The 11,683-nt window shown below is 51.0% G+C and overlaps 1 protein-coding gene across 7 annotated transcripts; it reads left to right on the plus strand.

The window, feature by feature from the left end:
* Positions 1-3,473: 3,473 nt before the first annotated feature.
* Positions 3,474-11,683, plus strand: LOC112830671 (FXYD domain-containing ion transport regulator 4). 7 transcript variants are annotated; one of them, XM_073904552.1, is made up of 9 exons: positions 7,236-7,304; positions 7,540-7,640; positions 9,230-9,350; positions 9,940-9,972; positions 10,090-10,113; positions 10,786-10,860; positions 10,956-10,992; positions 11,277-11,314; positions 11,499-11,683. In XM_073904552.1, the coding sequence occupies exons 3-9, from the start codon at positions 9,311-9,313 to the stop codon at positions 11,516-11,518; spliced, it is 267 nt and encodes an 88-aa protein (XP_073760653.1). In that variant the 5' UTR covers positions 7,236-7,304; positions 7,540-7,640; positions 9,230-9,310; the 3' UTR covers positions 11,519-11,683. The 7 variants fall into 7 exon arrangements, 6 of the variants coding, with proteins under 6 accessions (XP_073760653.1, XP_073760657.1, XP_073760652.1 ...); XM_073904556.1 differs by having other exon boundaries at positions 9,291-9,350; positions 10,786-10,867; XM_073904551.1 differs by having other exon boundaries at positions 9,291-9,350.

The following is an 11,683-nucleotide window of genomic DNA, read 5'->3' on the forward strand; positions in this document are numbered from 1 at the left end:
GACGTGGGACTTAGCATAAGTGACTCCATTTGGGGGCCTGCTGTCTTGTTTTAACAAAGAAACAGATTTGATGGAGAGGTATTTCTTGGAATGAGAGTCACTGGCTCTAGGTAAAAAACCCTTTTTGTAAATTATGCTCTAACCTAAAATCTGGGTATATGTTTGACCTCACTGGCTCAATTTAACCAGAAAAAAAAAAAAAAATGGCAAAGGGAAATTTGACCGTGGCATACAAATGTTTTAAACCTCTATTTCCGGATGCCTAGGTGGCTCAGTTGGTTAAGCGTCTGCCTTTGGCTCAGGTCATGATCCCGGGGTCCTGGGATCGAGTCCCGCATCAGGCTCCTTGCTTAGCAGGGAGCCTGCTTCTCCCTCTGCCTCTGCCTGCAGCTCTCCCTGCTTGTGCTCACTCTCTGACGAATGAATAAATAAATAAAATTTAAAATACACACACACACACACAAAAAAAAACCCTGTTTCTATCACTGAACAATTCTGACCTCCCAGTCTAAGAAAGCTATCTCTCTCTGCCATCACTCTCCACATCTCAGCTGCTTTGTGTCTTCACTGTTCCTGTCAATCAGTACTTGAAATACTGTACCATCTATTTCTTTTTCCAATTCATTGCCCTCACCATGATGTCAGCCACTGGCAGCAGGAGCTTTGCATTGCCTGGTTCAGAGCCCCCAGTTCCTAGAAGTGGGGTGAGATTCAAAATATGTGTTGAGGGACACCCGGGTGGCTCAGGTGGTTAAGTGTCTGACTTCAGCTCAGGTCATGATCCCAGGGTCCTGGGATCGAGTCCCACATCAGGCTCCCTGCTCAGCAGGGAGACTTGCTTCTCTCTCTGCCTGCCATTCACCCTGCTTATGCGCTCTCTCTCTGACAAATAAATAAATAAAATCCTTAAAAAAAAGAAAAAGGAAAGAAAAGGTGTGTTGAATTATTAAATAGATATCAAGTTAATTATATTAGAATGAAAATACTTTGACAAGTTGTAAAATCAAATTGTAATTTTTTTTTTAAGTAAACTCTACCCCCAAGGTGCAGCACGAACTCATGACCCCCAAGAGCAAGAGTTTCATGATCTACCAATTGAGACAGTCAGGAACCTCTATAACTTATTTTAGAAAGCATGGCACACATATACATGTAGAGTGATACCACCTTTTTGACAATTGGCGCCCTAGTGAAAATAAAAAGTACACTTACTGACTCAAAATATCTAGGGGTGCCCAGCTGGCTCAGCCTGTAGAGTATGTGACTCTTGATCTTGGGGTTGTGAGTTCGAGTTCCACATTGGGCGTAGAGTTTACTTAAAAAAAATAAAAATGAAAATGAAATTGGGGTGCCTGGCTGGTTCAGTTGGTAGAGAATACAACTCTTGATCCCAGGTTTGCAAGTTCAAGCTGCTCATTGGGCACCGAAATTACTTTTCAAAAGTTTTTTAACATCTAAATATTATTATCTGCATAAAAATCACACACACACACCCCAAAGAGAAATATATATATATAGTTTTTAATTTTTAAAGATGTATTTTAGGGGCATCTGGGTGGCTCAGGCAGTTAAGCATCTGCCTTTGGCTCAGGTCATGATCCCAGGGTCCTGGGATGGAGCCCCATGTCAGGCTCTCTGCTCAACAGGGCTTCTTCCTCTCCCTCTGCCTGCCGCTCCCCCTGCTTGTGCTCTCTCTCCCTGTCAAATAAATAAATATTTTTATAAAAATAAAGATGTATTTTATTTATTTGAGAGAGAGAGCACGCACGGGGGGCGGGGCACGCCAAAGGGAGAGGGAAAGAATCTCAAGCAGACTCCCCACTGAGCATGGGCCCAGTGCGGGGCTCCATCCCATAAGCCATGAGATCATGACCTGAGCTGAAACCAAGAGCTATCGCTCAACCAACTAAGCCACCCAGGCGCCCCGAATTGTACACTTTAAATGGGGTAATTGCTTGGTAGGTAAATCGTTTCTCAACAGAGCTGTTTTAAAATCATATTAAAAATAAATCACGTGTACAGTTTAATGTGGAGAGTGGTGGTTAAGAGCCAGCTCTGGGGCTAGATAGCCACTTGCAGCTGTGCAGCCTAGAGCTTCACTTAACCATTCACCTCATTTCCTCATCCTGAAATCAGGAGATGAATCCTCTCCAGATAGGTTGTTGTTAGGATGAGTTAACACATGGGAAGTGCTGGAAAACAGCCTGCCAGGTAGCAAGCACTCACTTAAGTTGCTCTTGTGGACGAAGCTGCTGTCACCAAGAATGAGAGGGGTCACAGCCTGAGGAGCAGACCCATCAATAGAGAATCTCCTTATGTGCTTAGTGGTGGCCTGTGTGGCCAGGTGGATAAAGGGGTGACCTAAGATAGGGAACTCTGAAATATGTTGTGTGTGTGTGTGACAACGGGAAGTTGGGTTTGTTTGTTTTTTTAAGATTTTATTTATTTGAGAGAGAAAGCAGAGGGGAGGGACAGGGGCCCCTGATCCCAGTACCCTGGGATCATGACCGGAGCTGAAGGCAGACACTTAACCAACTTAGCCACCCAGGTGCCCCTTAAGTAATCTCTACACCCTACGTGGGGCTCGAACTCACAACCCCAAGATCAAGAGTCCTACCGACTGAGCCAGCCAGGCACCTGGGAATGATTTTTTTGGAAGTTGTTGACTGTCAAGTACCCCTAGGAAGTGAAGAGGAGGCGTGCCCGCGAGATGCTTTTAATTACAAGGTCGAGAGCTGAGAAATCTGGTTTATGAGAGACACGCATAGTAGTTGGACAAGTATGCTAAGGGACTGGGAGGAAAGCATTACTGAGGTCTAACAGAAACAACAAAATGAGAACTGACGTCGCCTGACCTAAGTTCAGTGAACAGTTTCCGCCTCTCTCTTCTGCACAGGTCTTCAGCCTCCTATCTCGCCCTTGTCTGAAGCCCTCCTCAAGTCCAAAGTCCCCTGCCGGCTTTCTGGCCTCACTCCAAGCAGCTCGCCTCCTCCCGCCCGTTCCCCAGGCCGCCCTGCTCTTGGCTTCCTCCTCCCTGGCCTGCTCTGGGCTCGGCAGCTGTGCGGTCCCTTCACCTCAGCTATCCTTCAGACTCTAGCGTCCCAGTTACCAAAGACCACAACTTCCCGAAAGCCGTGACAATCCCAGGGCACGAACGTACGAACCGACGGACAAAGACTCCGGCAAGATTTTTTTAAAACAGAGTCACGACCTTTACAGGGCAAAGAGGAGACTGAACCGCTGCGCATGCGTAATAGGGCGGCTGCTTGACAAACGCGCCGTTGAACCGGAGCAGCCAATCCGCGTGAGGAGGGACGACAGAAAAGCCCCGCCCACACGGCCTGGGCCTTCGCCCCACAGGTGGCTTCACCCGCGAACCCGCCTCAACAGCCATCTCTTAGTGCTGATTGGCTGGAAGCCACCATGGTTCTATTCTGATTGAGTGTTTCTCGGTCGTTTGCGCGAAGGGGGAGAGTGGTAATGGATGGCCTCTTGGAAGGGGCCTCCTAGAAGCGGAGGAGTCATTTCTGGAGGCGCGAGTCGGCCAAAGAGAGCCAGGCTTTTACTACACACTCCTGAAGGGAGTGGCTGCCACCGAGATCCGTCTTTCCCCACTCGTGAGACAGTCGCCCCCTCAACGTTTCCGTATCTCCTCTTCCAGAAGGCGCTTAGAATCCGCAGCGAAGGGCCCCCTCCTCCTGCCTTCCTAACGCACAAGAGACAGCAAGGCCTGAAAGTGAGCCCTCAGACCGCCGCTGCCGTTCAGATGGCCGCCCTTGCACCCTTACACCCGCTACCCTCCTCTCACAGTCTTTCTCTCCTACCCCCCATCATCAAACGGAGTGAGCCCCCGATCTGTGTGCCCCAGACCAGTAGGAGCCCAGCTCTCTGAACACACAGAGGGGGACCTGCTGAAAATGCAGAGAGAGGGGAAGAAGAGCAGGGGGACTCCTGAGGGACTGAGGGAGACAGCACGGGAAGTGGGTCCAGGTGGGAATTCAGTATGTATTTCTCATAGGGATGAAACATTGGAGACAACTGGGAGAAACCTCAGAGAACAGAGATCACTTCTCCCCTCAGGAATGGGGGGTCTTTTCCCTCTACCAGACTCCCTCAAAACAGACAATCTCAGCCTTCTACTGATGCTGATATTCAGTCCCTCTTGGAAGGTAGGAAAAAAACACATTATGCTCCCACTATGTGCCAGGCAAGATACTAGCCACTTCCCTTTTATTTTACCTCTGGTCAATCTTAGACAATTCCTGTTTTATTACCTTTCCTCAGGGAAGTTAATGGCTTTGAGGATGAATCTCTGTTTTTCACAGAGCAATAATTGGTGCTTGCGGAAGGGAAGAGCACAGTTTGGGAGTGTGAGGAAGTGTGGCAGTGACTGACATGAGCAGAGGCAGGATCCTGGGCATCAGGGCTGATTTTCAGGCGGCCACTCTTGGCAGCAGACTCCCCTCCTTCCACACAAGGCCCTTTGTATCCTTTGCAACACTGACTCCAGAAGGGGAAGAAAGAGTTCAGACTGGATCTTTCAATTTTCTCACTCTCAACGTTTAATACCTCCGGGCTGTCATCTGCACCCACCCAACTAAGTCCGGCTCTCCATCACCCACTCCTCCCAGCCTTCCATCACCCCAAGTTTTGATTTCCCTGTAAGCCTCAGTGCCTCTTACCCAGTCTCCCATTTGGAAGATAAGAAATCAGACCCATGGGGCGTCTGAGTGGCCCAGTTGCTTAAGTGTCTGCCTTCGGCTCAAGTCATGATCCTGGAGACCCAGGATCGAGCCCAGCTTTGCATCGGGCTCCCTGCTCAGCGGGGAGTCGTCTTCTTCCTCTGCTCCTCACCCTGCTCATGTTCTCTCTCTCTCAAATAAATAAAATCTTTAAAAAAAAGAAAAAGAGCGAGAGAGAGAGAGAAAGAAGGAAGGAAGGAAAGAAAGAAAAGAAAAAAAAAAGAAAAGAAATCAGACCCAAATGGATGGCTCCAGAGATTCTGATGAGGAATGCATGTCCAAGAAGCAGGGCAAGCAGCCAGCCCTCCTTGAAAATGATTTCCTGAAAACCGCCTTCACCACCAGTCCAGCCTCTCAGGAATTATACTTTGATAGAACAAGCAGTTGTTCATCCTAAACACTCCTAATGAATGAAAGGACAGGTTAGTAAACACTTCTTAATATACCAAACATCTAAAGGTTTCAACACCCAGTTTCATGACCATGTGTAAGTACTGGTTTTAATATCTAAGAAGATAAATTCGCTAACCTGGGAACTGACTTCGCACCACTTCCAGTGAAGAAGGCATTGCTGCCTGCCACTGAGTGAATGGCCAGCCTTTGAGGCCCCTCAGAGGGAATAGATGCACTCTTTCAGCCATGGTGCCACCTACACCTACCGCCAGTTTGGGCAAAAGGAAGAGATGAGGTGGTGACTTACCATTGTGCTTGCAGAAATCACACACAGGTAGCTGGGCTCCCTCTCCCTGGTTCTGCGCCAGGCTCAACCTGTCCCCCTACCTTGGACCGGTGTCAATACCACCAGGCTCAGGTGAAGTTTTCTTTCTACCTGTTAAAGATGACCCTGTCTCATGGGGACGGGGATGGGAGTGGAGGATCCCTGACAAGGGAAGAAGCTGCAGGGCAGAGCAAAGATGCTTTTGGAGAAGGGGATCTGAGGTCCTTTTCATACTTCCTGGAGACCTCCCAAAGCAAAGAGGGCCCTTGGGACCTAAAAGGTCACCTTTTTACAAATGCCTGCTTCAGGGCTGCTTCTTCCTCACTGTAGCCTGACAGGGCAGAAGAACTCAGCTGAAGGGTCTGATCACTTGGGCTGAGACCTCCTTCCACTACCAAGGCAAAATGTGGCCTTGAGCAAGACCTTTCTCCTCTCTGGAATGTGGTTCCTCTGTGGGGAGGCGGGGCTCGCTACTGACGACCCCCTTTCTCTTATGCTGCAGATCTGTGTGTGTGCATATCACGGCCGTTCCCGGCTACTGTTACAGTGAACTGAGCAGCATGATCAGATGTCATCGTCACCACAAGCATTCAGAGTAGGCTTGGTTATGGTTCCTACTTTATGGGTGAATAAATAGGCAGGAAGAGAGTAAATTAGTTGCTCAAGTGCACATAGCAAGTAACTAACAGAGCCTGGATTTGACTTCAAAGTATGTGCAATTAATGGTTCTTCTGAATCTGGAGGTTAACAAACTTTCCTCGCACCAGGCCTAGGAGACATTCAGTCCACAAATACATATTGAGGGCTGATCATGGAGCAGCCCCAAACCCACAGCAGAACCTACACCCCAAACCTCAAAGGTCAGTCCTGTCATTATTCCATTTTAGAGGAGAGGGAACTGAGGCTCAGAATGATGAAGGAGCTCCCTGAGCTTACCCAGTAAGTAATTGGCAGGCAAGGCTTCAAGTCTAGCTCTTCCTGGCCCCAGAGCCCCTGGACTTGAACTCCACAGAAACTGAATCTTGAAGGCAGGGAGCACCATGGAAGGTTTTCATGAGAAGGTGTAACGTGTTTATACTAGGAATATCTTCCCCCTTCCTACTCCCCCTTCCTCCCCACCCTGCTTTTCAAGGCTTTGTTTTGCCCCCTAATCCCCAGCACTGGGAGCCTCCAGTGGCTTCTTGTCCTCATTGACTCAACAATCCAATCACAGTCCATTTATTGGTGTCTGTAACTGGCCACTGGAAGTAAGGGAGGCAATAGTCCTGCCTTCAGCTGATCACCATCTAGTGGTAAAAGCAACAAAGTGAGGAACTGGGGAAGAGGGACAACCGAATGGAGAGGCCTGGGTTCATCCAGAACCAAGGGCATAGACCAAAAGCATGTGGTGGAGTGAGGCACGAAAGGGGAGGTTGGTCAGAAGCCTGTGAGGCAGATATGGGGGTCTGCAGAGGGAAGCAACCCACTGTTCAGCCTGGGGCTGGCAGTCCTCCTCCTGGCACCACCCCTCCTCCACATTCTGTGGAGCAGGCAGGAAACCAGGGTCTGGGCCAGGGTGGTTTCTAATCCTAGCCATCAGTTTCCCTGGGCTAAGTGGGTGTCAGGCCTGGTCAGAGGGTGGGCAGTCCTGAAGGAAGCCATCAGCCCCAGCCATCCCCCTCAATAAACACCCAGTCCAGGGAAAAGCAATGGGACCAATGAGCAAATGGAGCCTCAAGGCCAGTCCCTGACTCCTAGTTGACTCAGCTGTCCCCAGGATACCCCACTCCCACCGCCGGCACAAGAACCCAGAAACATCCTGTCCCCCATCCAGCAACCCTCTGGACCCCTCCTTTAGGATCTAGGTGAGCTAAAGAAGCTGAAAGCACCTTCTCCTCAAGAAAAAGGTCGGAGGCCCAGCCCACCCCTCTGCCACCACTCCCTTAGCCTCTGATGGCCCCAGGGCCCCCAGGAGCTCCGCTCTGCGCTGGGTGTGGCAGGGCAAGCTGTCTCCAGAGCTCATGGGGGGGTGGGGGGGGAGGGGAGGAGAAGGAGCTACTGGAATCTCAAGGAATCTGACCAGTTCCCTCCTGCCTGCAGGTATTGTGGCCCTGGGCGGAGCTGCTGGGTTTAAAGAGCCGGAACCCACCTGGGCTGAACACAGCCCCAGCAGCCTCTCTAGATCTGCACCCGGCTCTCAGGTGAGCAAGTGTCTGCTAGGACTTCAGGGCTGCTAAGCGGAAGGGTGGGGGAAGAAGGGTGAGGGTGGAGGGGGAACCAGTCTGAGGAAGGGGTGGTGGGTGCCCAGGTATTCTCAGTAACAGGGTGCATGTTTGAGGGTTTTGAGGATTGGAGGCCGTTTGCTCTGTGACCTCTGTCATATAGGCAGTGGGATGGGGGGGCGGGTAGGAAACAGGAGCCCGCCTTTGGAGTTGCAACCCTCATGACTCAGGAATCGCAGGGTTGTGAGAGGGGATGAGTGCAAAGGAGGGCCAGCTTCCAAGACTGCTGCAAGCTGACCAACTCCCACATTCAGAAGCTGCGCATTACTAGTCCCTCCCGTCTAGGGCAAAAGGACCCGTGTATGTATGTATGTATGTATCTATCAACTTGGCTTTATTGAGCGATGCATGAATCAGGCAGCATCCCTAGCAAGTAGAGAGGGCTATGTATTTATTTTTTTAAGATTTTATTTATTTATTTGACAGAGAGACAGCAATAGAGGGAGCACAAGCAGGGGGAGTGGGAGAGGGAGAAGCAGGCTTCCCGCCGAGCAGGGAGCCCAATGCGGGGCTCGATCCCAGGACCCCGGGATCAGGACCTGAGCCGAAGGCAGACGCTCAACGACTGAGCCACCCAGGCGCCCCTGTATTTATTTATTGTAACACAGTTCATTCCTTCCTATGTGCTAGGCGTTGTTCTTAGGCTTCACATATAGTAATTCATTTAATTCTCTCAGAACCTTACGCCGTTGCTATTAATTGCCCTCGTTTTGCAGGACCCCGAAGCACTGAGAGGTGACGTAACGCACTGAGTCACACAGCTGTTAGGTGGTTTTGAGGGGACTGGCGTTCCAGCCAGCTAGGCCCAGCAGGTAACAATGCGGGGTGCGGGGAGGGGGAGACTTCAGTTTGCCAGAGCTGACAGTCGCTAAGCTTGCCGGCAGCTAACAACATGCAGAAAGCTGGCAGGGGTCTTGCGTCAAGGAAACAGCCACCGTATAGGAACTAGTTCTTAGGGACCCGGATAGTTCCCGCCCTGAGGAGAAAGAAAGCAGCAATGTTCCTTCCGCCCACCGGGCAGTTTCCTGCTGTGGGATTTGGGGCCACCTTAGAGCAGGATTCCTGGCTGGGGCTGGGGTGGGAGGCCCTCACACGCTTTCACTACCACCTTTCCCCTCCTCAGCTGCTCAGCCCTGGGTATGCTCACCCTTTGCCGAGACTATCTTGGAATTCATCCTGATACCGCCCGAGGCCCAGACCTTTGGGAACAATAGCTCAGGGTGCCTCTTAGACTTTTGAGTGGGGGTAAGGAACCAAAGCCTGAGTTAGAACAGTAGCCCTGTTCCTCTGACCAATGGTCAGGCTTCTGATGAAAGACTTTAACAAATCACTTACTAGGTGCGAGCATTGTTCGAAGTACCTAACTAGTATTAACTCAATCCATGTCACTCCACGAGGCATTTACTATTATCATCTCTAGATGAGGATACAGAAATCAGTAACTTTCCCAAGACCACCTCATAAACCAAGTGCACCCTTGGGATTTGTGTCCTGGCTCTTTGCCCCAGGCACTGTGAACCGCAGGCAGGTCCTGGCTGTCTGACCCCAGCCCGCGCCCCTCCCCTGCAGCCCTCCTCTGCAGCTGTATCATGAAGAGAGTGACCCAAGCCCTTCTGCTCACACTGGCAGGTGAGTCCTCCCAGAAGTGAACCTGCTGCCACTCACCCTCCCCCCAAGGCAGTGAAAACCAGGGCAGCATCTCCCAAAGGGGGCCTGATGTTGAACAAATGTATTTTCATTTAAACTGTCAATTTAAAGAGTGACACTAGAGATAATAGTACAGGGAGGAAGTGGATATTGCAAAAGTTGTCCTAAATAATTGAACGTTTGAAAACAGTAACCATCTGTTGGCATAAAGAGAGAAGCATTCCCTATTCCCTGTCAGGGCATTAGCCAGGATCTGTGTAGGAAGCTTCTCAGAAGAGGGTAAAAAGATACCAACACACCATTCCATTTCAAATGCAAGAAAGACTAGCAGGAAGCCTGAGAAATGGCAGGAAGGGCTGGGGGGAAGTGGCAAAGGCTATGGGGTGAGAGACAAAAATCCCAGGGCTATTTAGGGATGGGGAAGGTGTGAGGGTCCCCCCCCCCCCCGCCCCGCCAACCTGCCCACCCAGGAGGCTGGTCTGGGCTGAAGACATGCCCCCTGATTCATTATGAGACCAGTGTCATGAATTAATACCCATTAATACCCGATCCCTCTGCTTTTCCCACCCAGGCCTGCCTGCCTTGGAAGCCAGTGACCTGGTTGGTGAGTGAGGCCCCAGACTGCCCTGTTCCTGCTGCCCCACATTTTCCCTCTAAGACCCCACATCCTACCTCCTGGTTCTGGTTCTTATTCTTTTTCCCCCCCCCCCGCTTCCTGCAGATAAAGACAGTCCCTTCTACTATGGTAAGAGCTGATCTCCCTCATCCCCACCCCCTACCTTTGCCTATCCTGGACCTCTTTGCTAGAGCTTGGTGAGGGCTAGTGAGAAAAGAGGGGCAGAATGGGGCTGGGACTGGGGATTACAGAGTCGGCATGGTCTGTGAAAAGAGCAAGAGGCCAATATGCAACACGGTCTTTGGGAGAACTTCATTCCAGCAAGGAGGGAAGATACCCACAGGATATTTAGGAAGATTTCTGGGGAAGGGGCTGGAGGCCATTGGGCCCCCGGGTATATCTCACCTAATCTTCCTTCCACTCTCTCACTTGCCTTCCCCAGCACCCGCTCCTTGTTGCTCGACAGCCCCCAGCAGCTTTTCTCTTCCTTTGCCTGGCACTGTCCTCCAGCGTCCCTACACAGCCCCCTTTCCCCCCAGCCTCAGCGCAAATGCCACCTTTCAGAAAAGCCTTCCTTGATCAAAAAGCCTTCCAACCCCCTTCTTTTTCTGTGCTCTTCTGCTTATTTTTTCTTCCTAGTGCTGTCCCACCAGCGATTATAGCGCGTATCTATTTACTGGCTTGTCTTTCTTGCTGCCTGAACTGTAAGTGCATCTGCACAAGCAGGTGATCATAAATATCTTTCGAGTGAGTGAGTGGGGCGGAGCCTGGCTGGTGCCCGCTCACTCTCTGCTCCCCCAGACTGGGAAAGCCTGCAGCTGGGCGGGATGATTTTTGGAGGGCTCCTGTGCATCGCTGGAATCCTGATAGCCCTGAGTGAGTGGTGGGTCTCGCAGGCCGGGCCCGGGGTAGGTGGTGGGGTGGCCCAGGCACCCCAGGTTCTTTGCACTGACCAGCTCTTCCTCCCACAGGTGGAAAATGCAAGTGCAAGTACAGTCAGAAGCACAGGTGAGACAGGGCCCCCACTGTATGCCCCAGGAGCAGAGCACACCTATTTGGGGATAAAGTCCTGCAATTTAGAGCAAGAGGACAGCCCCTTGGCTGCTCCATGGGCTTGCAGTGGGGTTTGTTATTCACTGATAATAGAAAGCTATAACCCTTGCTATTGTTTAAAGTGACAGGGGAAGAATAGCAAGCAAGTGTGCCCCCTGGGGAGGGAGCACCAGGCATCCTTTCGGGGGGATACAGGACAGAAGGTCTGGGGATGCTAATTTGATGTGTTCCCTTCTTAGCCCCTTACCTGAGAAGGCCATTCCACTCATCACTCCAGGTAAGAGGGGCTCCTTTGAGGGGCTTCCAGGCCCTCAGGCAGGGTGGCCATAGTATTTGAGCATTATTAAATGCCTTGTGTAATGCTTTCCTAAGCCAGCCCAGCCTTGGGGTTTCTGGAGGCTGAGGGGGTTGCCTTTGTAGTGACCATGTCTGTGAGGACCTGACTTCCATTCTCTCTTCAGGCTCTGCCAGTACCTGCTGAGCACAGGACCAGCTTCGTGGCACTCTTGGTACCAGCTCCCATACTGTTTTCTCCCCACCTGGGGGCCTTACCCTTCATGATGGCCTTTTTCCCCCAGGGTGGGCCCTTAAGTTCCCTTCTGATCAGGAGGCTGTCCAAAGCTTATTTCTAAATTAAACTGTCTCA

The sequence above is a fragment of the Callorhinus ursinus genome, unplaced genomic scaffold (assembly GCF_003265705.2).
Source record: "Callorhinus ursinus isolate GAN/ISIS: 27379988/994484 unplaced genomic scaffold, GSC_fseal_2.0 scaffold20, whole genome shotgun sequence".
Classification (NCBI taxonomy): domain Eukaryota; kingdom Metazoa; phylum Chordata; class Mammalia; order Carnivora; family Otariidae; genus Callorhinus; species Callorhinus ursinus.